Source organism: Xiphias gladius, chromosome 13, assembly GCF_016859285.1.
Source record: "Xiphias gladius isolate SHS-SW01 ecotype Sanya breed wild chromosome 13, ASM1685928v1, whole genome shotgun sequence".
Lineage (NCBI taxonomy): Eukaryota > Metazoa > Chordata > Actinopteri > Istiophoriformes > Xiphiidae > Xiphias > Xiphias gladius.
The window spans coordinates 8,429,496-8,456,070 of NC_053412.1; the positions used below are offsets into that span (position 1 = coordinate 8,429,496).

At 42.0% G+C, this 26,575-nt stretch overlaps 1 protein-coding gene across 2 annotated transcripts in view; it reads right to left on the bottom strand.

Annotated features, from left to right (window-relative positions):
• Positions 1-965: 965 nt before the first annotated feature.
• LOC120798292 (lysine-specific demethylase 6A-like) overlaps positions 966-26,575 on the bottom strand; it is a 29,427-nt gene continuing 3,817 nt past the window's right edge. The window contains exons 3-30 of one of the 2 annotated variants that reach the window (XM_040142488.1): positions 22,118-22,226; positions 21,665-21,714; positions 20,903-20,961; positions 18,372-18,492; positions 18,027-18,081; positions 16,987-17,021; positions 16,065-16,158; positions 15,569-15,695; positions 14,307-14,405; positions 13,675-13,894; positions 11,621-11,758; positions 9,497-9,628; positions 9,294-9,362; positions 9,071-9,178; positions 8,237-8,632; positions 6,834-7,720; positions 5,637-5,766; positions 5,370-5,475; positions 5,047-5,252; positions 4,821-4,882; positions 4,390-4,464; positions 4,109-4,257; positions 3,870-3,984; positions 3,562-3,749; positions 2,828-2,969; positions 2,599-2,725; positions 1,581-1,751; positions 966-1,078 (exon numbers count right to left, since the gene is read on the bottom strand). In XM_040142488.1, the coding sequence (XP_039998422.1) occupies positions 1,049-1,078; positions 1,581-1,751; positions 2,599-2,725; positions 2,828-2,969; positions 3,562-3,749; positions 3,870-3,984; positions 4,109-4,257; positions 4,390-4,464; positions 4,821-4,882; positions 5,047-5,252; positions 5,370-5,475; positions 5,637-5,766; positions 6,834-7,720; positions 8,237-8,632; positions 9,071-9,178; positions 9,294-9,362; positions 9,497-9,628; positions 11,621-11,758; positions 13,675-13,894; positions 14,307-14,405; positions 15,569-15,695; positions 16,065-16,158; positions 16,987-17,021; positions 18,027-18,081; positions 18,372-18,492; positions 20,903-20,961; positions 21,665-21,714; positions 22,118-22,226 (4,200 nt within the window). In that variant the 3' untranslated portion in view covers positions 966-1,048. The remainder of the gene's footprint in view (positions 1,079-1,580; positions 1,752-2,598; positions 2,726-2,827; positions 2,970-3,561; positions 3,750-3,869; positions 3,985-4,108; positions 4,258-4,389; positions 4,465-4,820; positions 4,883-5,046; positions 5,253-5,369; positions 5,476-5,636; positions 5,767-6,833; positions 7,721-8,236; positions 8,633-9,070; positions 9,179-9,293; positions 9,363-9,496; positions 9,629-11,620; positions 11,759-13,674; positions 13,895-14,306; positions 14,406-15,568; positions 15,696-16,064; positions 16,159-16,986; positions 17,022-18,026; positions 18,082-18,371; positions 18,493-20,902; positions 20,962-21,664; positions 21,715-22,117; positions 22,227-26,575) is intronic. The other variant, XM_040142489.1, reaches the window with a different exon arrangement.

Consider the following 26,575-nt stretch of genomic DNA (forward strand, 5'->3'; position numbering starts at 1 on the left):
TATTTTCAAGCAATAAATATGTATTTATAAATAGTGTAAATTTACATCAAGATTAGAAACAACAAAACAAAAATCACAAATTAAACTTTATTCCATAAGTCTATGTGCAACCCATTTTCTTTGTGACTTGGCTAGTAAGTTTTTTTTCCTATTTTTTTTCCTTTTTTTCTTTAACTAAGAAACAAACAAAATGTCATAGTTTTGAAAAGAACAAGACAAAGATAAAACATAAAAGCTGTAAAAAAAAAAAAAAAGAACAAAAAAGAAAAAAAAGGAAAGAAAGAAATCACCTAAACTCTTCACATTACAAATTTTTTTGGAGATTTTGCTGTCCAAAGAGTCTTAAAATTACTATCTACCATAGAAAAGACCAGTTAGGCTAGTGCTCCTTAGAAGGAAAAACTGAAGAAAATTTTGGGGAAATCTATAAATCAAAGCCAACATTTCATCCTGTTACCAGAATAGAAAGAGAGAAAAAGGGAGAGAGAGGGAGAAAGGTTGTCAAGTCAGTAGTCTTTTACGGGTGGTGTTGCCAGTTGTGACGGTTAACAAGTATCTACAAAACATGTTTATCACGCATTAAAGAATCCCATTCCTCCCCCTTGTCCCCCTGTTCCCAACCATTTTTTGATTAAGTCCTCCATTAAAACTGGGCTGGACCATTGTCATTAGAGGGGGCTGGGAGAGGGGGGTGGGGGGTTTGGTGGGAAGAGAAGAGAGAAACAAGTCCTATTAGCGAGCTCGGTGGCGCCCCCCTCTGGAAGGGCCAAGCCCCAGCACTTCAGACAGGTTGCATAGACAGACACACTCAGCCTCCAGCCGTCACTATGGAGACCAGCCATATGGGAGGGGCGGTGGTGAGGGTGGGGAGACGGCCTTGGCTTTCCTGAATATCAGAAATGGTCCGTGTATGTAGATGTTTGTTTTGTTCTTTCTTTCTTTCTTTTTCTTTCTTCCTTTCTTTCTTTTTAAAAAAAATCTTAATACAAGTTCCTGTGCATGGGCTTCATGGCTCCACAGAAGAAGAAGAAAGAGGTGTCACCTAATGTCAAGATGAAGATGAATGAAGAGGAGGGGCCTGGGGATGAAGATGACACATGAGAATTAGTCAGGTCATTGAATTCATCAGTTTGAGGTCTCTTTGGTCGATAGATCAATATACCATAGACACACAACAAAAAGCAGTATAATTTTAAGTGTTTTTCTATGTGTATGTAGTTTAGAGAGGAAACACACCCATTCCAGTCCCCTTACAAACTTTTTTTCTCCTTTCATTACATCCCTGACTACTGTTTTGCTGTGTAGTTTAAAAGCAGATATTAGAAATCCTGTGTCATGAAATGCCAGTAATTTTCTTTTTTACCTCTTGAAGCAAATGGAATGGAACTGAAATGAAAACTTGCCGACAATCAATACTCTACTATATACTTGTATTTTCAAAAACCTTAAGCATACAAAATAAAATTTCAGATCAATCAGAACTTGCTCTATTGCTTCACATAAAAGAACAGAATGTTCATTCACTCTGAAAGAAGAAATGAGTGCCTTAAATCCAGCATTCCCTCAGTCTGCTGACTTACTAATGTGAACTGGTCGTAGACCTGCATCAGGTCCTCCATCCTGTGCTGTTCCAGCACCACAAAGTCGTCCAGCGTGGCGCTGCCTTTCCTGGCACAGTCCTGGCAGTGGACCACATACTGCTTCTTGGACAGGAGCTCCCGGCGCACAAACAGCAGGTTGAACACCTCCACCTACAAAGTATGCACACAAACACACACACGTATGCATGCGTATAAGGGCTGGCACAAACTCTGAATAACTCCAGCTTTTAGAAAAATACACCCTGACGCAGAATTCCCATGTCACTTCTACTGTATTGTAACTCTGAGCAGCGATTTGTGAATCTGAATGAGGATGAACAGCAGACACACACACTGCAGTGATGATGTCATCTACAGGCAGATTCTGGAGCTGCTGCACAGACAGTGAGTAATGGAACAATTGCTAGGACACCATGACAGCAGATGTTGAATGGGATATGGAGACATTTCTGCTCTACAGCTGAAAGCCCTGCATTCAATAAAATCATTAGCATACCTGTTAATTAGCTCAAACAAAAAACTGAGCTGGCCTTTCATGCAATATCAGTGGACCAACTGATCAGAAGTCTTAATGCTGCCCATAATCAATGGAACAGCAAATTGCAGAACTATAGAATAAATGTCTCTCTCGAGTTCTACTGACATCTACTGTGTGTTTCCCTCTCTCTATATAAAATTCGTTATATACACACACACACACACACACACACACACACACACACACACACACACACACACACACACACACACACACACACACACACACACACACACACACACACACACACGTACTGAAAAAAAATCAGTTTTATCCCCTAACACAGGTGATGCCAAGCCAACATGTATTGTGTTGAAAATCATTCAGGATGTGAGCAGGAAGGAGCATATGGAGAGACAATCATCTGCCACTAGAGAATAAGTGTGAGCTGCAGAAATGCGAAATCCTGTTAAAATCCATGCCCCCGATGCTGAAATTTTCCTGGTGTACTTTACTGACCTCACAGATGGTGCAGTAGTGAGCCGGTTCGTCCCTGGTCCTTGGCCTCAGTACTGTTTCCTTGCCGGCTGACGTCAAGGCTTCCTTCACCCACTGGCACTGCTTCAACGTCCGCAGCAAGCAGTACCTGGGACAAGAATATTGTGCGTCAGATAAAAAAAACAAAATAACAAAAATGTATAATCCAAACAAACACAATATGCTGAAAGCGACGGGTTCCGTGACTCACTTGATCATCTCAAACAGCTTGTGGTCGGACACTTTGATGTTGCGAGCCATGTTCCAGGAGAGGTGCACCATGGGAACCATGGACTTGACGCTCTGGAGCTTATTCCACTCGTAACGCTCCACAGCCAGCTTGTACTGGTGAGCTGAAAACGCAGAGGTTAAGACTGTAATGTACCTGCACGGCGGTAAAACTTTCTGCACCTTGATTGACATGCACACAGGAATCCAAATGATGGTAAGTGTTCACTGAAAGACGTCACAACATCAACAGCTGTGAGTCCTTTGACTAATTAAAAAAGAAAAAAAAAAGAAGCAGCAGCTCTGGGTGGTAGTTGTGCATTCAAAGCTAAGCGTAGCATGAGCCATTATGTTATCCTGCTGTAATCAACTCAGTAATCGGCTAAAAAAAGGTCAATAATCAGCTATAAAGCATTTCAAACATCACAAGAAAGGTCACGGTATCAGATATCATTCCTGTTTGACGGGATTGTGACCTTTGGCTGCCTTTTGGTAGGTAAATATACATACTTTTCTACTAATTTACGTATAAACAAATTTCCGTTTTGTTGCCTTAAGTGATCAAAGACAAACAAAGAGGATGATTCTAAGAAATGTAGGGAATAATCACAAATCACAACAACAACGACAAATTTTTCACGGAAGACTGTTGAAGTTTGTCCGTGACTGTCCTGAGTTCATGCAACATTAACCAATATCCTGTAATTCAGTGCGTACCTGTGAGCGGTCCCACATTCCAGGCAATGTTGTTGCACCAGCCGATGGCCTGCACCCAGTGCACAGTGCCTGTGTTGAGCCACACCAGGTCGCCCGGACGCTGGATGAAACGATAGACGGGCACGTCGGCCTCGTACAGGTCCTCCAGGTTGGGCCACCACGAGCCCATCAGGAAGTTAATGTTGTTCCTGGAGGCAAGGAGGAGCGAGAGAATTGGGACAGATAGTGGAATTCGTGGAAAGGAGGGGGGATAAAAGGAAGCACAGAGGTACAGTGAAGAGAGGGGAAAACAGTCCAGTTCATCTTACTTTTCACAGAAGTTGCTCATGACTCCCCAGTAAGGCTCAGGTACTGCAAACCATTCACAGTCTCCTGGTCCAATGTTGATGTTGACGGCGCAGAAGTTATTGTGTTCCTGGTGACCTGAAGGGACAGACACAGAACCTCTTCACTGGACAAATCTACACATCCATACTGATACACAAGTGACGGCATAACAGGCTGTAGTAATAACCTGCCCCCAAAAGTAAGTTAAGAGTGCACTAACCTGGTATCCTGCTCCCCGGGACCTTCATGTAGAGCTGAACCGTGTTCATACCCATGATGGTGTGGCCCACGTGGCTGAGCAGGTTGCCGGCTGATACGACTCGAGCGAAGGCCGGCAGTTTACTGAGCTCCTGGAGCTGCTGTTTCCACCTGGTAGAGAATGATCGTTATGAGATTATGAGATCTCGGTGCAAGGCTTTCAAGACGACATGTTTCAAAAAGGCACCAAATAATCAGTATCATGACATGATGATGAGATGGTGAGATGAAAACCATACTCACTTCCTTTCGTCCGACACGTCGATGTTGGTTCCAAACTTAATGTGCTTTAAGGGTCCCCTTCTTTTGCGTGCAACACTGTGAATACGGAGAATTGATAATTAGCCACAGACAGTATGTTTAATGTGGTCGCATGAAGTTGAGGGAAAAAAAAAAAGGGATTGTAGCAGAAATTAAGAGAAAGGGTTCCAATGATTATGACATAGTGTCTGAAATATAATTACTTGGGTGGTGGCTCACATGCCACTAATCAGACTGGATATTGTCTGGCTTTTGATGTTATTTTAAAACCCTCCCTCAAAACATAAAAACAATTCAGCCAAACCGAACCAAATAGAATACTGGAAGAAAAAAACAAAAATCCAAGTCTTGCGCTTTTCTAATGGAGAAAACTAATCCTAGAAAGGTAAATTAATAGAAAGACCATTAGGTACCTCTCTGCTGATGCTGGCTCTGTGTCTGAGGGCTCCTTTAGTGCCTTCTTCTCATTCTCCTCCTGAAAACAAACAGGAAAACCATTAAAAAAAAAGCAATATATGTACAACAGAATATTTCTTGGTGTGATCAGATTTCCTTCAGCTTCTCTGAACTGATGCAAAACTTTAATCAAAATGTTTTGTTTAACTATGTTCCCGGGAGTCCAGTTGAAGTGTAACTGACCCGCAGGGATTCCTGGAAGGAAGCAGCCTGATACTGGGCGTATTTGGCGATGGTGGTGTGGGCGCGGGCGCTTTCGCAGCGCCACATTTTCTTGGTGCCAGTTGGGTCCCAGTTCTCATCAGCGGGCTGAGAGAGCTGAGTCCAGACCTCCACCAGGTGCTCCGGGTTGGCCTCTACCAATGTCTTTGTGGAGAACAGCCCCAGGTCTGCAGAAAAACGGACAGCATTGTTTGTTTCTTACACTAAAACAACACGTAACAGTGCCAAACATTTTTTGGTGTTTGGTCTTATGCAGCATTATGTATTATAAACAATGCATTTACCCAGTTTGAGTGCTCCAGCCAGTCCTCTGATGACAGTGACGGGGTTGGAGGGGTTTGTGCAGAACTGGTGCAGTGGAGGGAAGAAAGCATCCCTCTTGTTCTCCAGCTAGTCAGACAGAAAATGGGACGTTAAAAAGATATCATACAGTGGTTGTTTCATGAAATACACAGACACATCAGCTAAAAAAAAAAAAGAATCTTCTATACTTTTAAATGATGACATGACGTCCTCTTAAAGTAGCGAGCTTTCCTCCGGGTAATACTCACATAGATGCTGGGTGTGGGAGGGTTGAGCTTGTCTTTGGGCAGGGCTGGTGAGGGTGGAGGGGGCAGCCGGGGCGGGGGGCACTTATCGAGGAGGATACTGCTGTTGGAGAGACCATTTTTCCCCAGGTTCCTGCACATGGAGGACGCAGAAAAATGTTTTCAGTCACGGCAGCAAAAGTGACACAACACATGGAATACAAATCAGCCAGGGAGCTACTGACAGAACTGCTACACCAGTAAAATAAAGTAACTCATCCTTGCTAGACTTGTCTCTTACCACAGAACTTATGTACCTACTAAACTCCTTCTTATGTGTCCATTTAACTGACTAATCAACTATATGTAAGGTGTAGTGCCAGATATTACCGAGCAAATGTAAAATAAGGGAAAACTTGTTTCCCTTTGCCAAAAGAAGTGCAACCGAATGGAAGAAGCTATTCAACTGAAAAGTCTGTGCTGAATAATATCTGCGTGGCAACAAGACTGCCCATTGGCCTTCAGTGTTGTTTACAGTTACATAATTATTTGCCTCTGGTTCTGCACTTACTCTGCTATTCCACTGGGAGGAGACATCTTCAAAACTAAAACACAGTTCAACTCATTCCTGCTCTCACTGGCACCGACTATAAATGCAATGAAGCACCAGACTCAACTTCAGATCTGCAACATTTTGGAAAACATGCAGGAGATATATCTAACAGTACAGTCATCATTTATTTAATATTATTTATTTAGAACCATTCTTACCTTCACAGTGTTCAAATGTTGCATGCTACGTGCCACATCACCAAGTTACTGAGTGAGTGAGGTGTAGATATTTTCAGACTTCATACTCATTAGTGTTGATGCAGCCGTCCATCTCTACCGATCAAGACCATTTACATTTGTTCCTCGCATTTTCAAACTGAGTCCAGTCCCTGCTTCGCCTAGATTTTAAACCCTGCTTGAGTGTGCAGGATGTTAAAAAGCTACAAAGAGAATTTGCCACATGCCAGAAATCTGGTGTCGGGCTAACGAACTTAAAGCTCTGTTATGGTGTGACTGAGTGTTATTTTGCCTTTATCAAAACAATCATGTCCTTGCCAAGACCATCATTCTTGCCAAGAGGAATCCAACAGGGGTGGTAGGGTAGTGCACGAGTGCATCTGCGGTACACTATGATGAGAAAGAAAGATAATTCAGGCAGTTCAGTCTCACCTGCAGGCCTTCAGCACGTCTGTGGAGCTGGGGTAGATGGATACTGAAGATGACGACGATGATGACGAGGAGCTGTGTCCATGTGGAGGCGTAGCTTTGAGACCGGTGACGGTGGGCGGCTCAGCCTTCAGTGGGCTTTGAGAGTCCTCAGAGATACCTCCTTTGCCGTTACCGTTCACGGCCGGTGCAGCAGAAGCGGTGGTGGCGGGACTGTGGGCTCCTGTTTGGGTGTGTTCTGAGGATTTGGGTGAGGGTGTGGCGGTGGATATGGCAGAGATGGGAGAGGAGGCAGCCGAACTGCCCTGCGCATGGGGGGTGGAGGGCAGGACGGCCGGGTGGATGTTGTTGACTTTCTTGTGGGACTCGGGCGTGGTGGATGCTGTCGATACAGTCCCTTCTGACGGTCCCTCGCCCTCGTCAGGGCCCTTTGCCCCCACCAGCAGGGCAGATAGTCTAGGATTGTCTGCGCTAAGGCTCGGCTTCTCGCCACCTTCTGCCACCTTGCCGCCATCCCCCGAGTGGACGTGATTGGCTAGGCCGTCCGCCTGTGTCGTTTTGCCATCAGCTGACGGCAGTGGCAATGGCATCTTACCCTCTGAGCCTCCGTTGCCGAGGGATGCGGCTGCCGTGACAAGGGCGGCTGCTTTGTTGCTATCTTTGGTAGCGGACGCACCGGGTGCTGCTCCACCTGAGGTAGAGGAGTGCGGGAGGGAGGGAGGGGATGGGAGGTGGTTGTGAGGCTGCTGCCGTGGCGATGGGGCGTTAGTGGAATGTCCAACCTGACTGTTGGGGTGCACAGGGGCGGTGGAGTTGGGGGTCTGCGAGTGAGAAGGGGTCCCCTCACTGCTGGAGCCTGTCGCATGTGGAACAGACCCCCTCTGAAGCCCCTGAGGGAAGAGAGCAACTGTTGAGAGGAGAACTAAAACGACTTGTCTTTGATGTCATTATTAATTAAGTTACCATGTTTACGATATTTTGGCAGGTATACACATAATGATGATCCTTGTGTGGACTAAGAAGCGGTAACTTAATAAACAGGAGCGTAATATGAGAGTTGTGAACCCTACCTTTTTATGCTTTTACATCTTTTACGTACACAGCTTTTGGTTCACTACCAGAGATCGGGTGTGTGCATAAGAATTCCTGCATAATTTAATTTACAGGATTCTCATGGGAGGGATTTCGCAGCTTGTTTCATCAAACCACTTGATGGACTCTCTCAGAGTAAAAAAAAAAAAAAAAAAAAAATAACCAGAGCCAAGTAGGTCAGTAGGATATAAACGAATTACATCCATATCCATTTCTTAGCTGAGCAACAGACAGCTTGTCAGAGGGAGTTTTATTTTTTGGATATGTGGCTGCTCTGTCACCGGCACTAAAACGAGTAGTGGTCGATGTCTCACCTGAGAGGAGTTTAGGTGCAGGGACTGGCGCGGCGTTGCGTCCTGTGTTTGCGTGCTTGTGCAGGTGTGAGGTAGCAGTGCTGCGTCGCCGCTGCTGGCAGGTTGCAGGTAAGGCACGTCTCCGTTGGGTCCTGTGTCCGAGGGCCCTGGCTGATTATTACTACTACTGTTACTACTAGTCTTACTATTATCACCCACAGGGAGGGAGTCCAAGGCTCCGTGTGTCCCAGGGCCCACAGGCCCGTTGGCCAGCGGCTGTGGTGGGCACAGGGGCCGGTGGGGTCCCAGGTGGGGCCGGGTGGGATGGAGGCTGGGGTTGGGGGAGGGGAGGGAGTTGGAGATGGGGCCGTTGGGGAGAGAGGGGCGCACCTGACCTCCTGAGACATTCTGTCTCATCTGTAAAAGAAAATATGACATCCATAAACACTACAGTTGGAACTTTAATTATAGCTTAAAAGATACAATCTGTAAGTTAATTATTATGTCTGTGTAAACCTGGTTCAAGAAGCAGATGGGTGAGGTATACCACCAATAGACAATTCAGAGTCAGTCAGAAAGTCACATCTTTAATTGAGATTCCCCTTCTTACCTATCAGTTTAAACTTTTCTGCACTCACTTGTAGTGTATTATGTGCTAAACCACAACGGTTTAATGCGTACACATGCCATAACACACCATGAAAAGGATATGAGTAGCCTGAGTACTGTAGGACCATAAATTATGCAGTGTTCACACTCCCTGAATGAGTGACACACATATACATACATATGGGAGTTGGGCTTATTTTATCTTTGACTGGAGTCTGGTGTGTGTGTGAAACTTTATGTTTTTACCTGGTGCTGGTGCTGCTGCATCATGGCGAACTGAGCCTCTAACTGCTCCAACATCTGAAGCTGCGGGGGCTTCAGGTTGGCCCGGTTACTCCGCAACTGTTCCAGCACCTGAAGACAGACGCCAACAAGACTCATTATTGACACAAGAGTGGAAGCTGGATGTGGCCTCTGCTCAGATGATCATAACTTAAACAAAAATACCAGGTAACAAAATTTTACCAACCTGTATTTTCTGTGGAGAGAGGTACCAGTTGGGAACTGGCTGTGCTGGATTACTGGCCCACGAATCGCCCTTAAGATTGAAAAAAACACTTAAGATTTAAGGCTTAAAGGTTGAATTAAGGACACAGCCTTAAAATATATGAATGTTACTCTGCATTTTATAAGAAGAAAGCAGTTAAATGATGCTGTCACTGTCGTTCTTACCTTAGCAGGGCTGGAGGCTCTCCTCCTTTTGGCTGGGCAGGACTGGTCCTCTGCTTGGCCCAGCGAGCCCACGTGAGGGGGCAGAGACTGACCCGAGCCCCCACCCTCTGCACTGTGATTGGGCTTACAAGCCTGGAGGGGATGGGGTGGAGGGGCGCAAGCAAAGGGAAGCAAAAGGACATAAAGGCCAAGGAAAACAGAAGGAGATGGAACAGAGCAAAAGGGAATAAAGTGAAGTAAATGTGGGAAACATCAATGTAGAATGAAAAATAAAATGGAGGGAGCATGGAAAAAAGCAAAAAAGTATGTTTATTTAACAAGACGTAAGGCAGCAAAAGGGAGAAAACAAAGTACGGCAAGAGGGAGAGGTCAGAGGGCAAAGAAAAGCAGGGGGTAGAGAAAAAGGAAGAGAAAAAAGGAGAGCGATATTGTCATTCTGTGTTGGCACTTAAATAGGCAGGACATGTAGAGCAAAACATTGCTGTGTATCTGAAGGTGTTGCTTCATAGGGCAACAACAGCCCCGGGGCATTTCTCCTGTTTAGAGGAATGCTGGTGGAGATTCACCACTACTGCTTCTCATCAACACCTGCAGCACTCAAGGTTGTCACAATCAATCTTAATACATGTCTTCACAGCAATCCAGTGTATTCCTTATTACACTTTCAGACAATATGAGGGAGTTGAAGCTTTTTTTTTGAGGGCACAATAGCATAACTCGACCTTTAAAGCCAAAGATTACAACATGTTCCACACACTGAGAGCCTTACCATTACCTCTGAGGGAGCCTATGAGCCAGATGTGACTGCTATATTGAATCACAAAAAGTGAGCAAACAAAAAAAATGCTATAATCTCTATGTGATTTGATTAATATTAAGTATAATTTACTCATTATGCATTAGGTTAAAGACATGAAGTCACATCTGACCCATTTAAAATCCATCCATCCATAACGTCCCCATTCCAAACTCATTCACACTGGAATAGGTCTCACAGTGAATTGACTCTCACCAAGCCAAAGCTGCTAAATCAACATATTCCAATGCTACAATTCAATACCACAACAATGATCATCACACACAAACACACAACAGAACCACTCGCATCTACTTTATAATGAGCATGAATGAATGAGGTGGTAATGGAACACTAGGGGGCGTTGCTGGGGCTTTGTGAGCAGCTGCAGGACATCTAAGGTCAACTACTGAAGGGAGGAGGGAGGAAGATGGACAGAGCCAATGGGAAGCCTGGGTGAACTCTACGGCAGCACGACCTCACCGATCACAATAGGGCAGGGTCAAAAGCCAAAAAGGCCAAACGTCAATGAGGGTGATAATTAGAAACACAGCCACTTGATTTAGAATCAGACCACTTTAATCTCTTCAGAAAGGCAATCTCTCCCAGTCTAAACCAAAGCAGATTAAGAGCAAACAGCGTGGTGCAGGTTCAACAAGTTTGCCTCCTAAAACTGGATTTGTAAATGAACTGCAGGGGGTGTAATACTGAATATCACATTCTATTAAAATCACGGTTAATAGAAGGAGAAAATTGAATGGGAAAGAATTAAGAAAAGCCTGCACAAGTGCTTTGTTGATTTATTTTTTATTATACTTGAACTGAGCGTGATAGGTGAAGCCGAGTGACTACTGTGCAGTGGAGGAGAGCGGGAGTGCAGGGCTGGGTAACACTTGGCTAGACACCTCCTCATTCAAACAGATGTCACAAAGCTGCCATGCACGTATTACAGTGGCCAACTGAAACAGAGTATGACTTCTTATTCAATTTCTGTTATCGTGAAGTCAAGCTCTCTGTCTGATCTGAGTAACAGCATTCATGTTGCACTGGAGTTAAACCAAAAAATTATGAAATTCATTGAAAGTATTTTTTGTGCACCTTGCTGGCTTCTTTAGACATCACACAGTGTGGAAGGTGGAGATAAAGCTCAAGTGTTACCCATCAGTATGTACAACAGTGCATGCGCTTGTGTTGACCTGTGGGTATGTCAGTATGTACATTACGATTATGTGTATGAGTCCCTATGTGTCTGAGTGTGCACTCAGTCAAAGGAAGGGGAGGGGAGGGATGGGGGGGAGGGGTGTAAGTTGCTCTATCTGGTCTCTCACCTGCTGTGGTGCACTGCTCAGGCCTCCCTGCCTGGAGGTTAGCTCAGCTGGGATTGGTAGACTCCATGCCTCCTCAATAAGAGGGAGCATTTTACTTTTACCCTGTAGGCTACTGAGCTGGGGGTTACTCAACTGAGCCTAGGGGAATGGAAAACGACGTGAAAAAACAAAAAAAATAATAAAACACAAGGCTTTCTTTGAAAAAAGAAAAAAGAAAAAAGAAAAAAAAAACGATGACCTCAAAACAAGGAAATGATCAGCAATGGTAAATAGGTAAAGGTTATAACACAACTGAAGCCAAGTTGGAAACTAACAGCGATATGCAAACTTGTGTCTTGGCTAGCTAATATAATTACGTCATGTATAATATCAACCACACAAGGAGGTATTACTACTTGGATGACATTCAGCAACAGTAATCCCAAACACAATCACAATTCCATTAAAACAAGCAACTGAGCTTGTCTTAATGCCATGAATTTATGCTAACATAACTGGTGGAAATGCAACATTCCTTCATGCATATGTAAAGGAAAATGACATTGGTTGGACAAAAATATAGATGAATAAATTAACACATGAGATATGGGGACTGTTAGAACGCTGCGATGCAGCTGTTAAATCTATTGAAGAATAGGGGAAACTTTGATAAATAATCCTTAAAACAAGGTTAATTACTCCCATTATTCCCCAAGGGAGCTACAATATTAATTTTTACTCTTCCCCTTATATTATGCAGCAGACTAGAGTTTAGCATGGGTTAAGGTCTTGAAAGAATGGGAGGTAATAAAGCCCACCCCCCAAAAAAAGGAAAAAAAAAGCCACCAGACACCTCCTGGATTTTATTCTTTTTTGACTCTTGAATTCATACTGACTTCAATTCCCTGGATTAAAAAGTTTCCTTTGTGCCTAATATGATAATCACATCCCTGTGGAATAATGTGTGGACTGATTCAACGCTGTCGTGGCCTCACAGGGACGTTAACAAAGAACAGCAAAAGGCAGGAGTGCGCTATGATAGTGGCACACACGAAAACCCCATTCTTTCTTCCCTATGCTGGTCGAAGGGAGTTTTAGGTTTAGGAAGGTTCACAAAAGGAAGAGGCTGCTATTGCTGAGGGAGCCAATGATCAGCTTGCACTGGACGTGGTCAGACTTTTTCCTGTTTTACAGTATGTCGCACTACTACAGTACATCAGGGCAATTCAGTTATTGGTCACTGAGAGAGTTCTTTTAATGCCTTTTCTTCTTCTGTCTCCATTCTGTGGAATTGACTTCATGTCTTCTGCCCCGAATCCAAGTAAGGTAACACAAAAAGTTTTGGGGAGAGCTTCAATTATTATTCCCTAAACGCAGGTATGTTTTGATGGATCAGCATCTGCTATACAAATCCCGAAACATTTCTGATGCTTTGCTTGTCTGTGCGGGTATGCCAGCTGTGAAATGCACCCAACCCAGCTCTGTTAAAACGCTGGAAGTCAAAAGCGTTTTGAATGAGTGACCTGCAGAGTACAGTAAACTAATAAAGAGCAGCCTGCAGTTTTAATTAACAGAACGACAGCGTGCATCAGTTGGCACTGAGCAGAGCAGTGTTGAAAATCACTGACGTTCTTCTCTCAAGGCTTTTACACAAAGTACGACGACAGTACACAATAAAAAAATATTACAAAAAATCTGGGAAGAAAGCTACACTTCCCGAATGCATTTAACTGCTTTACCGACTTAGGGCAAAAAAACCCCCCCAAAAAACAAAAACAACAACAACATGGGGACATCCCTCCTTTTAATTAATGATATCTACGCTGTCAGAATGTGTCTGAGAGCAAAGTGACAGCCATTTTGGTTTAAAAAAAAAAAAAAAGTTCACTATGCATCTATTTTAGCCACATTTTACAGGTGTACCACACCTGTAAAATCCTGTTGTTGGTAGACAACTGCATTTTAACTTATGTATATTGTCACATCTTTTTTATATATGGGATTATCAGATTGAAGCTGCATCCAAACAGCCATAGTATGGGCGCCCCCTGCTTTAAACTCCTCTCTCCACCCACCTGCAGGCATTTGATGCGGTGGGTTAGCGCGTTGGTGTTGGTGCAGCCCTTGCTGCGTGTGGCGTTGATGTAGCACTTGATGGCATCGTGCGGCTGGTTGCAGGACTCGTACAGCGTGCCCAGATCCATCCAGGCGGCGGCGTGGCTGTGGTCCAGCTGCACGGCACAGATGTAGGCCTGCAGAGCGTCCATGGGCTGGTTCTGCTGCTGGTACAACACCCTGAGGACGAAGGAGGTGAGGGTTGGGACATGAAGAGAGAGGAGGGGGACAGGGAAGGAGAGAAAGGTAGGAGTACAGAGAGAGGGGATGATGAGGAAGGGTAAGGGGTGAGAATGAAAACAAAGTTAGTGAGGAGAAGTTATGTTATTCAGTGTTTTTTCATGCAAAGAACGATTGAAATATAAGGAATAATTAAGTGATTGAAGCAAGGGTGAAATTAAGAGGTTTAAGGTAAGTTGGATGGACAGATTTATAAAACAATTGAAAAGAAAAAGGTAAGGATGTAGGTCGCTACAAAATGTCCTTTCAGAAACATACAGTTGACAATAGCGGTTTGCATTTCACTACAGTCTGTGGTATAGACACGTAGTCTGTTATAAAGGAATTTAACTCCAGCCTAAATGGTCCTTACCCTATAGAGCACCAGGTATCTGCACTGGCCTCTGATTTGTCTATGGATTGCCGATAGGAGATGAAGGCGTCCTGGACCTTCCCAATACTAGAGTAGCACCTGCAGGAGACACAGGTGGTTGTCAGGGTTGTGCTACAGACATGGAAAACATTTCAACACATGAAATATGTCAAGTAACTAATACATAAATAGATGGATACATAGCTTCTGTCTACACGTTTTCCTCATTTAAACGGCATATTTTTCCAGACTGTCATTCTTGCATGGAAAGTAAGTTTTTTAGTCAGGCCAACATTAACCGTTAGACTTGACATTATGCATACATTAAAATTAGTGAAATCATTCTGATTTATGTGTTTGACATTTGGGTATCATATTACTAAAGCTTGCTTCACAGCTTTCCTTGAACAATTTCCTGTGGAAATCTGCAGGATCGGGACAGAGCCCGATCCACGCCCTTATATAATGGATTAGTATCAGCTTGTAAAGCCTGATCCTGTTCCAATCATTTGAACAGCAGGCTCGAAGAGGATCTGAACTGCCTCTCCATTTCCACAAAAACAATAGGATCAGATCTAGATTGAGCAAAAAGCTGCTGTTAAAACAGGCCTTGATTAACCCCATTGCCCCAATGACTCTATAACTTAATTATATTATCCTTCTTCTGAATAAAGGAATACCACAATATCTGTGAAATCAGGCTGTAATATGAAGATATGAATTTTCCCAAATTTTCATTGACTAAAAATATTTAAATGTACATTTCACACTTTTGAAGACTTTCACAAACTGAGCAGGAACCATGTATAAAAGGTAAACTTGTTAAAAGAAATTCTTTCAACTTTCCCCAGTTAATCCATGACACAACAGGAATTCCCATGAATCCAAGAGATTCCTGGGAATTCCCTAGATTCCTGAGAACTCCTTGGATCCCTGGGAATTCCTTGGATTCCCTGAATTCACAAAACATTGTGATGACATTATTTTCTCTAAAAAAAATGTTCCTCTTTACCAGGGATGTACTTTACCAAGTTTTAATGACCAAACAATTCTTGTTTATATTTGCCTAATTTTGCAAGCACTGCAAATGTGCCAGGGAGGTTTGCCAAATCTGTATCAGAACAGACAAATACTTCTGTCAAAATTTCAGATACTCTCAAGTACATTTCAGATGATAAATTTAAATTCTTTCAAATACATGACAAAAATTTAAAATAACAAATAAATAACCTTTTGATGGTGCTCATGTGTGTGCGACGTACCTGCCAAGGAAGTACCAGGACTGTCCAGAGTTGGGGTCAGCCTCCAGGGATTTCTGCAGACACTGGATGGCATAGCTGTCCCTGCTGGCTCTGTCCCCGAGCTGTTCCACTGTGTGATGCATCCAGCCTGGAAAATGTCAAATTAATCAATCTCTTAGACAAAGAAGAATTTTCAACACTGCATCATTTTGGATTTTTTAAGGAAACTCAACACACAGTGCAAATGTGCATTGAATCTAAAATGTGTTTGAATGTTGAGCTTTATCTCCAAAGACAAAGTCTTCTAAGATTTCCTAAGTACACTTACAACCCATACAACTAAATGACATGTAGCCCCAGTGATATCTTTGTTGAAACAGAAGAGAAACCAAGGTGTGTTTTCTCAGTTTCATAGGAAAAGGAAGTTCCGCTATGATATTAAAATAAAAGGCTGCTTTCACTGTCTACACAAACTACAAACCAAGCAGTCTTGTCTGCCAAACTATAACCGACTTACCGAGCTGCTGCAGGGTAGTGGCCTTCACCTGTGCAGGAAGATCCTCCGTCTGCAGAAGGCTCTCATAGGCCTCCTTAGCAGCCCGGTATCTCTTCTGGATATGGAGGAACGGAGGATCCAAGGAGAGCAATGAGAGTGAAGAAATTAACAGAGTGTGTTTAGGATAGGGTGGTGAGGGGAGACAGAAAAAAAACAAACAAAAAAACAAACAAAAAACAAAAACACAAATTATTAAAAAGTATGAAGTTGTTTTTCCCATCATGGATTCAAATTCAATACTCTTGTGCGGCATAACAAAACCAACAAAATCATCCTGAATGCCCTTCCTACTCCTCCAAATGTATTCACACTTTTGCATCCAAAAGATCTGCTGCTCAATGGCTGCACTCATTATTAGCCTGAGACTTCCACTGCAGTGTTGTGTTCTGATACAGCACAAAAAAAACAAAAAAACAAAACAACAAACAAAACACGTTAGTCGTGAAGTACTGCTACTCCTCGAGCTGGTGAGAGCTACTGTACCTCTCTACTGAAACCGACATAAAGAGAGAGAGAGAGACCACCTGCATACAAAAGAGGGGGAGACAGACTTTCTTGTTTCCGTGGCAACCCTGTCGATCGGCTGACAGTAATCTCTTTTCCCCTCCCGCATGCCACCCACTCATGCACGCACCCGGCTCCCTCCTCAATTTGTCAGCACCTGGTTCAAAATGCGAAAAACAAGGCTTTCCCCGGCATTCTGGTGCCCAGTGATTTTATAGAGGCAGCTGGGTTGCAAGCATTAGCCTTAGCATTGGACATTCAATCAGCATGCAGCGCTTACGCTAACAATTACAAATGACAGAAAGAAAAAAAAAATGTCTTGTATCCTTGGGAACCTACATAACTAAAGCAAAGGTTGAATAAAATAGAAAGTTCTTACCTGAATCTCATACAAATGAGCAATGTGGAACTGAACTGTAAAAGAAAAGAAGAGGAAACACGTTAGGTAGAGGTAATTTAGCCTATAAGAAATGTTTCCCACCCCTTCTCAGACTTTGTCCTCCCCATAGTCTTTTCAAGTCTTTGAAAAGTAGTGCTGCGTTGTCAATAAAAGGGTGTCAGAAGCCCAAGGTTGCCTGTCTACATCAACTGTAACAGACCAGATAGGTAGCTCTGCTCCTGGCAGCACCTTCCTTTGTCTGGAGCGCTGCAGTGTCTGATCTAAGCTGCCTGAGTGACTCTCAGCAGATGGAGAGAGAGGGAGAGAGAGAAGGAGAGAGAGAGAGAGAGAGAGAGAAAGAAAAGGGAGAGAGAGAGGGGAAGAAAGACGGGGGCTGCCCTTGCTATATGTGTGTGTGTGCGCGTGTGTGCGTGGACAGGAATGAAGGGGACACAATGAGGTAAAGGCAAACAGCGAGAGGCTGGATATTACTGTCACCAAGGTAACAGGTACCGGGGGGGAAGAGATGGCAGCGGCATATCAAATAATGCCAGTGCTCTAACCAGACTGATCCCCAGCAGCTGACCATAATCTAATCTAATCTAATCTAATCCTATGTACAGAAGACAGTGAACACGATAAAATGTTTGAGTTTCCCTGCTGCTGTTATTTTATTTATACAGGCAGAGGAGATGCAGGGGATGTTTTCATTCCAAGATCAACCAAAAAAAGGCTCTTGTTTGGAGGAAGAGAGAGAGAGAGAAAGAGGGAGATATATATATATATATATATATATCACTGTAAATAATGTAATGTATAATATACATAAGGGTAAAAATGCTGAGTAAGTCTACAATTACTAGGACATCACTTTAAATTACTCTATACACATTTCAGATATTAAAACAATCCATAATATTCATGTTTCTATTGTCTAGGATTCAACAAATAAGTTTCAAGTTAGCATGGAACTAATATATTCTTTAATATAATCAATAGATAGATATAAATATACATAATAAATTAAGGCCATCGCTTACTTTCAGCTTTGGACAAAGTGCAGGGGTTGGAGTCAATCAAAGCCAGCTGAAAATGCTGAGAGAGAAAGTTGGTAGAAATCAGTAAAAACACATCCAGAATGACCATTCTTCACGTCTGCTTGAATTTTCCGTACCAAAGTAATCCCCTGTGCATAATACTGCCAGCAGCAATTCAGTCACTTTATGGCATTGTCACAATAGGCTGTAAACTATTTTGATGTTGACAATAACTGCATTATACATATAATAATTTCACAGGTGTCGGCAGGTCTCAGCCCTAATAAGGTATGTGTAATCCATGACTCGAGACCTGGAATGTGTATTAAAACTTTGGTCTGGACCTACCTTTAGGCTTGACTCATAGTCTGTGTTGACTTTGAACATGAGACCCAGGCGTAGGTGGATCTCCTTGGCCCTCGAGAACCCTGGGTCAATGTACAGCACCTCCTGGAATGCTTTGATCGCCCTGCAGCAGTGGCGAAGAAAAGGAAGAAGAATGGTTTCAAAAAGAGACGGGGGGGAATAAAAATCACATTAAAAAGAAGACATACAGTAAGACTGGATAGTAGGACCACGTCGAGCTCCAGTTCAATTGTGATCAATCTGTGTAAACCCAAAGTAGGCTCCAACTGAAATGTAATATTTGTTCCTTTGTTCTGGACCACAGGAGCCAAACAACAGGTGTGAACACCACCGACGCTGCAGCACATTCTTCTGGTCAGATAGTCGGTGCTCATTCAAGTCACACTGCATGTATGCAAGCTTGGAATGAATACTAAGAAGTTTCTTCCACAGTAACAGAGAGTAACCGCTTTGTTATCGACTTATTTGTTTCTGACTGTTTGTTTCACAGTCAGATGAATCAACTTATGTAGCAGTAGAAAGTTAGTCCAGTGTTTCTGTTATATACATATACAAAATTATTACAGCTGCTGCAATAAGAAAAGACGTTTAATTAATAGTAATATCTGAAATCAGAGATTGTTTAGTCTCTCTCAAGCTCCCAAACCCCACTCGATTTTGTTATGTTCCTATTTGTAGGTGAAGACAGACCTGAGAAACAGGCTGCAGACGGACTACCTGGCGTCATACACGCTACGGGGCATCATCAGGCCACCTTTGGGCGCGTTTCCCTATGACAGAGGCTTAAAGCTCTTCTTTAAGAAAATCAGGAAAAATTAAGTGCTCTCAGCCAGGCTGCAAAGTTTGCCACTGAGGCAAATATAGTGCCCTCTGTATGTAGTGGGTGTAAGAGGCATTATGATGTCAATAAATTGTTATGCAGTCAAGTTTATTTCTATTTTTTACTACGCGGGCGCAACACCCAGGTACAATAAAACCCTTTCCGCCCGCTGCTGAAACAAATCCTAGAGGAAACACTGTAGTCAATGCAGGCTCCATTTGCTAAATGCTGAGGTGCTGGAAGTTCTATAAGAAATGTAGCAAGGAAGTAGGAGTTTCAACAAAGTTATCAGCATTTGCAAAAATATTTATGGATTAACATGTGCCTCCTGAAAACAACTTTTGACTGTATTTTCCCAGCAGCCCTTGACATACAATAGCCGGTGCTTGCATCTTAACATCTTTTATCTGTCCTCAGGCTTAAGCGGGCTAATTCTTATTGGTAATTCAGCCAGAGCGGAGTCCTGGTCGGGTTGTGGTGTTCCCATGGAAACAACACAGGACAGCTTCACTTGAAGGGAGTTTTTCAGCTGGTAACAGCACATACATGAACATGTACAACTGAGCCATGTAAGGCTGCTGATGCTCTTCTGTGGATAAAAAAAAAAAAAAAAATCGCTCTTGAATTGTTTTCAAGAGCGAGTTTTTCCAGTGTGTGTTATTTGCCTTACTGAAAGTTTACCCAATCTCTTTAGCAGCAGGTTTGTTTGACCATTTGCAATGAAATGCACAATAAAACCAAGCGATTTGTTTCACCACCGCTGAAGTATGCAAGTTCTCTCTGGCATGACCAAGAGGTTGATTGCATCTACCTTCGAGTGAAAGTGTGTTGTAATTGATGTGATTTTAACAGAGTTTGATTGCTCAAATATTTTATTTTTGCATGAAATCGCTTGCACATTGTATGATTCATTGTATGGTTCAAATCCAGCTAGTTTTTCTCTGCCTAAATCTGTCCCCAAATTTACATCACATGCTATGCTCAATGCACTTTTTTTATTGCTGTGTATTATTTCCATTTCCCTGTCCAACTGGTTGAATCTTAAAAAAAGAATGAAAGTATTTGCCTCTCAATATACATATATATACACACATATACACATATACATATACATAATATATATATATACATACATATACATATACATACATACATATACACACACATACATATACATATACACACATACATATACATACATATACACACACATACATATACATATACACACACATACATATACATATACATACACACATACATACACATATATATACATACATACATATATATACATACATACACATATATATACATACATACATACATACATACATACATACATACATACATACATACATACATACATACACACACACACACACACACACACTAATGTAACCAGCTACAAGCTCCAGCTGCAAATATACTGCACAGCCTTGAGAGTGATATTGATCTTCTCAGCTCATCTTCTCATTTAAGAAGAAACTATTCCTTTAACACTGGGGATATCCTTTGTACTGTTCATTTTCTAAATAAAGATTAAGGAGTTGTGTGCATTAATGTGGAACTGTTCAAGATAGAATCAAATTGGACCTAAGAATGGAATATTATAACCACCTTAATTACACCACTGACTCATTAATGTGTACCGTTTTTATGCAAATGAAATAAAAAGTAGGTTGGTACTCACCACTGAAAGGCATTATAGTGGAAGTAGACCATTCCCAGGCCATACAGAAAGGCAGCATTCTTGGTGGGATTGAAAAGGGTGCAAGGTCATTATTACAAATTGTCAATTGTTATAGGAAATTAAACAGATTTCAGATCCGCAATGTTCAACAAATCTTACAAAATTAAACCTGCCCAAAAAGTAATCAAGACAGCTATTGGACAAGCATAATCTGTGTATTTCCTAATGTGCAATGAAAACATGCAATTTTATTGTTCAACTGCATTTCCTCAAAAGGAAAAATTCAACTAAAAGTCAAGGTGGCAAAAAATTCCCTGTGGAAAGAGTCAATTTCCTACCCTGGTAACTAATACCAAGGCTGCTGATTCAACCCTCATTACAACAGCATGTCTCTCACACTATGAATCCTTGTAAATCAAAACTATAAATATTCATGTAACCTTGTGGCAACCTGGTACAGTTGAGTAATCAGAAAAACCAATAATAAGCAATCAATCTCACCACAAAGTGTCACCTCACCAGGAAAAGAGTTCCAAATGACTCTGACATGAAACCCGAAACCGCATGTTACACCGGCATCTAACCCAACTGAGACCATATGTGCTTCCTGTGCATGAGCGAATGAATTTGTGGAAAAGAGAGCAAGAGTGTGTCGGTGTGTGATTGTGTGTGTGTAAATATCAAAGGACATGGGAGTATCACTAACTGAATGAGAAAGTGAGCATGTAGGCACGTGTGTGTGTGTTTGTTTGTTTGTCTTACCTTCCAGTAGTCTGACTGTAAACTGTAGTACCTCTGGTATGCCGATAATGCTGTAATTAAAAGAGAGGGAAGCTGAGAATCAATCGAGGTAAAGATTGCGAGCAGTCAGCATTTGTGTCGAGTTGGAATGGAGCCAGCTGCATGTCTGCAGAAGCCTGTGCTCTGTGTGCATGGGAAAACTAGCTACATGACTGCCTCAAGTCCCTACAGTTGTAATTAAAGTTCAAGATAACTGCAAATATAAAACTCTTAGGTTATTTATGTGCTCAGAAATAAATTCAAAGTCAACGGAAGGTCCTCAGAAGTATGGAAATTGAAGGGTTGAAGACTAGACAAAAAAACAAAGAAACAAACAAAAAAATAACCTGACCAAGCATCTCAGAATAAAAATGCGTGAGGAATGGATGATTGTACAAACCACTTGAGTGCAGATGAAGAGGAGTGATTACTCACCTTTCGGGTAATCCTCCAAGAGGAGGTTGAAGTGGCCGAGCTGGCAGAATAACTCAGGCTCCACTTTGCCCTCGGCCTTAAGGATGAGCGAATCGTAGCAGCGAACAGCCTGGGGGGTTGGGGGTGGGGACAAAAACAAACTGGCTTAACTGTGTGCATGTGTCAGATACGCATACATGGTACTTGAGAGGAAAAGCATGTAACCATCCATGTCTGAATTATGCAACAAAAAGGAACGTGTGGGGAGAAAGTGGGGGAGAAATTGATAGAGTGTAATGTCTCACAGAACTTTTGAAAGTCACAGCATGGCTGATGGCAGCTCCCTAATTCTGGACAAGCTGACTCAAATTCTTTTCAGCAGATAAATATCAGCCCTAACTTACTGGAATGAAGTTTGCTGTAGATAAAGGTGCTTGAGGTTTTTTTTCTTAACTTATTCTATTACAGATCACATTGCCTTGATAAAAAGTGATACAACAGCACCTGGTGCATGTGAAGTGGATTCACACTACAAGATCTATGAAGTATAGCAGTGTTACACCAATTTACTAAAAAAAAAAAAAAAAGCAGTGGCTAGTATTGCCATTCTACGCATGTGTATGCCCACATGCATTTAACCATTTTCTGACAATCTTAGTGTATTCACTGAGCCTCCATGCAGGCATCTAACACCATGTATCACTACTGACACAGGTAAGGATAAGTCATGCTATGTCATTAATCCTGTGGGGAAATTTGTTCATTTGTGCATTTGACCATTGCCAACTATTCAGAAACTGTGAGTGGCTACAATGCAGCACATGGCGAAAATATCCAGTTTTCTGTGAGTTTAACTTTAACACTAGTATTTGGCAGTGTTTTTGGAAAGGTTACCCCACCAAGGTAAATAAATAAATAAATAAATAAATAAATAAATAAAATAAATAAAATAAGATAATTTGAAGCTCGCACGTCTGCATCTGATTGTGTGTGCATTCTCAGAGTAGATAATCCGTAGAAACGGATAACTCATGTAAGACCACACACACATGTTGAGTAACAAAACTCTTCTAGTGACCTTGCCAGTGATTAAACCTGGCACTGTCACATCTTTTTGTTAAAAGTTTATGTGGGGATAGAAGGGGGTGCAAACATGAGCAAATGGCTGGTTGGCCTGCACTGATGTAACAGACTACATGCTGTTCTCTAGTTATTTAGTTAAAATGAGAGGCCATTGACAACCTGAGCCCACAGAAGTAGTCCAAGCTGTAAAAAGAAATCAAGCACATATCGTCCATGTCCCTTTCCCCACCATGGCAAACAAACACAAGAGTGACCTCCCTGGCACTCAAGTTTCTCTGGTGCCACACTGAGATCACATCAAAGATAACCCAGCTGGTCTCGTTATGCCGAGTGCCGTTCCACCCTTCAAAGCCAAGGAGCGGCAGCTGCACAAGTAAGTGAAACCAAGAAAAGCCTTCCAAGTTTATACGGAAGAGGACAATTTCTCCACCTTTCATCTCACACTTGTTATGGACGATCAACTTTAACCGTTTTTTGTGTAGAAATAACCTTCAAAACACACACAAAGGTCTGCTGTTTGTCCTTGGTGCGCAGTGCTGGCATTGCCAAAAAAACAGTTACATAATCAAATACAATTTACATGGTTATCAAGTAGAAATCCTATGCCAAGACCACAAAATCCATGCCAGAAAGGGTGAGTGATGGAGAGGTTGAAGACCTCATAGTTCTTCACATCATCTACGATGAAGGCAAGTTCTTCCTCTTCAGACACGAGGATCTAGAAATTGTACTCAGAAGACAGATCAGTCCTAAGAACACAACTCTTCACTCTATGACACAAACTGTCGGACCAAAGCCTGCTTTCATTATCACAGACAATGTGGGGTTATCACTTCAACAGGTTTACTCAGTGGGAATCTCCATGGCAAACAATTCATATCCTACACAACTACTTGGGATACTGAGTAAAAACTGTCCCTAAAGCTGGATTTATACTTGAAGTAAGTGGTTAACAAGAGTCCCGCAATGGATAACGACTGTGTAGATCTTGATTTATATGCGAGTGACAGATTTTACCTGTTGATACCACCAACACACCACCACCAGATGAATATATTGTGCCTGATTAGGTCCTGTCGAGTTTTTATTATATTCATTCTACCATTCACTTTGTGATTCCAGCGAAGATTGGAAGGTGCACCATCTCATTACTGAATAGGAGACTATTGCAAAAGGGCTACTACTACATGCAACCACTGTGTTTCCATTCTATCATTCACTGTGTTACAGAACAGCGATCGTTGTGAAAAGAAGTTCTGTAATGGAAGGTCTTTTTCTAGATGTGTGTTAATAAAAAGCAGCAGATCACTGTGCCTTTCTTCATCTTCCTTAATGTTTTCATCACTATAAACAATCTCGACCAGCATCGGAAACTAGTAAGAGAAAACATAAGCAGCCAAGGCTTACCAGTCACAGTTCTTGCAGCCTCCACGTCATCACCGTAACCACTGTAGCCTCAACGTCTAGTTACATTTCTGAGGAGCTGCACAACAGCTACAGCATTGCATACAGCACGGGTTTGAAGGGTAAGTATGAAGGCACATTCATGCATACTTATAAATCAAAATCTATTCTCTGGAAGAAACTCATTTATTCAAGGGGATAAAAACCCCGACTGCTTTGAAATTACTTAGCACTTCAAAAACAACAAACCCATTCTTATTGATTTGTTTTATTTAGCCATTTATTTCTATTTAGCTATTTCTTGAAATTTAACCTAACCTACTGTGTTTTCTGTGTTCAAAGTAGAGGAGAGAGACCATTTCACCATCATGGACATCACAATATTTGGCTGACGACTTGTTATTCTCAGATTAAAATCTGCTACATGTAGACTAAGTGTGCCCATCTACCCTTTCACTGAGAAATTAGTATTGCATGTAGACACAAATGCATGTGATAACAGTTGTGCGTGTTTCTGCTCAATCAGAATATATTTACACAGAGTTTGTCAAGTGTACAGTGTGTCCCATTCATTCCCAAACAGACCAAATCTCAGAGAAAAGCAGGCACACCACAGATGTTGTGATCTGTGGGTTCAAAAACACCACAAGTTTAGAGCCAATCTAGGCGGAAAAACAAAACTAGATGGATGAGTTATTTTAGTCTGAATGGCTGACTAGTAGAAGAGGACTATGCTGACACAGTACTTTAGTCAGGGTTGTTGTCCCATTCATTTTGTATCAACCTGTGCAATGTTTCCTAGAAATACAATTTGGATTTGCCAAGTATTGAGTCACAGGTGGATCTCAAAAACCCCTGAACAGCATTCAGAAATTAATTCTATAGTGACCTACTACGTTTGAGTGAGGGAGAATACGTAATATTTTTACAATAATACTGCACTGATTTTTTCCCCAATTGGAAGCAATATCATTCTAAATCTCTGGAGACACCTACAATATTACCTGGGATTCGGGTATCATGTAAAACCACGCAAATGTTGTCTTTATACACTAGCTTGAAAGAAATACCTAGCCAACATTGTGTCTGAGGCAGCGTGACAAGATTTAAAACTATATCTAGGTTTGCTTTGAAAACATGCACACCCTTTTAGACACAGACTAACACAACTGATGTAAACACTGTTATCAGCAATTACACTTCCTAATACAAGTTTAGAATTAGGTCAAATGGCAAGTGATAGGCTCACTATCCAGCATCACGCAAGAATCTGAAAATCTTGGGGACTAGAGGACAGGTAGGGTTGGTGATATCACAAAACATGTTAGACAATATCAACTATTCAATTGGAAGAGATTTTGCCATACTATTTATACCATAGTATCTAGAGTATTCTTTTCATACTTGTGCGAGTATGAGGCCATTGCCAATCAATGAGCAGGACCTGCAAGCAGCCTTAACAACTCTTTAATGGCAAAAATGGATTTTTATAGGATTTTTGCATCCCTGTAATGATATGCTTTTATTGGTCCCATATTTAATTCACTGGATTAGCTAAAATGTGACACAGGTTCTTTGCTACAACACCTTGAACAGACATCATGCAGATAACTGCTATACAATATGGAAACGCTCAACATGGAAATACCACTAAGGTCAGTGAGTCCAGTTAAAACTTAGATGTTTTACTTCAAGGAGATTGATTAAGCCTCTACAGCTCAGTATTGTGTTTTTCATCATCAGATCGGCTACTTTGCAGACCATGCTATTAACTTATCAAACATTTAAAGAACAAATAAAACAAGATCCAAAACAGATAATCACTCATCACATAACAGTGCACGGTGTGGCTGGAATTTAAGTGAAGCTATGGTGCTGTCGGCCCTATTAGCTTTCATGGACCAGGCAAGTCTGTATGCCCTGACTGATTTCAAACTAGGACCTTGCTGTGAGGCACCAGTGCATAACAGAGCGTCCACAGATAAAATGAAG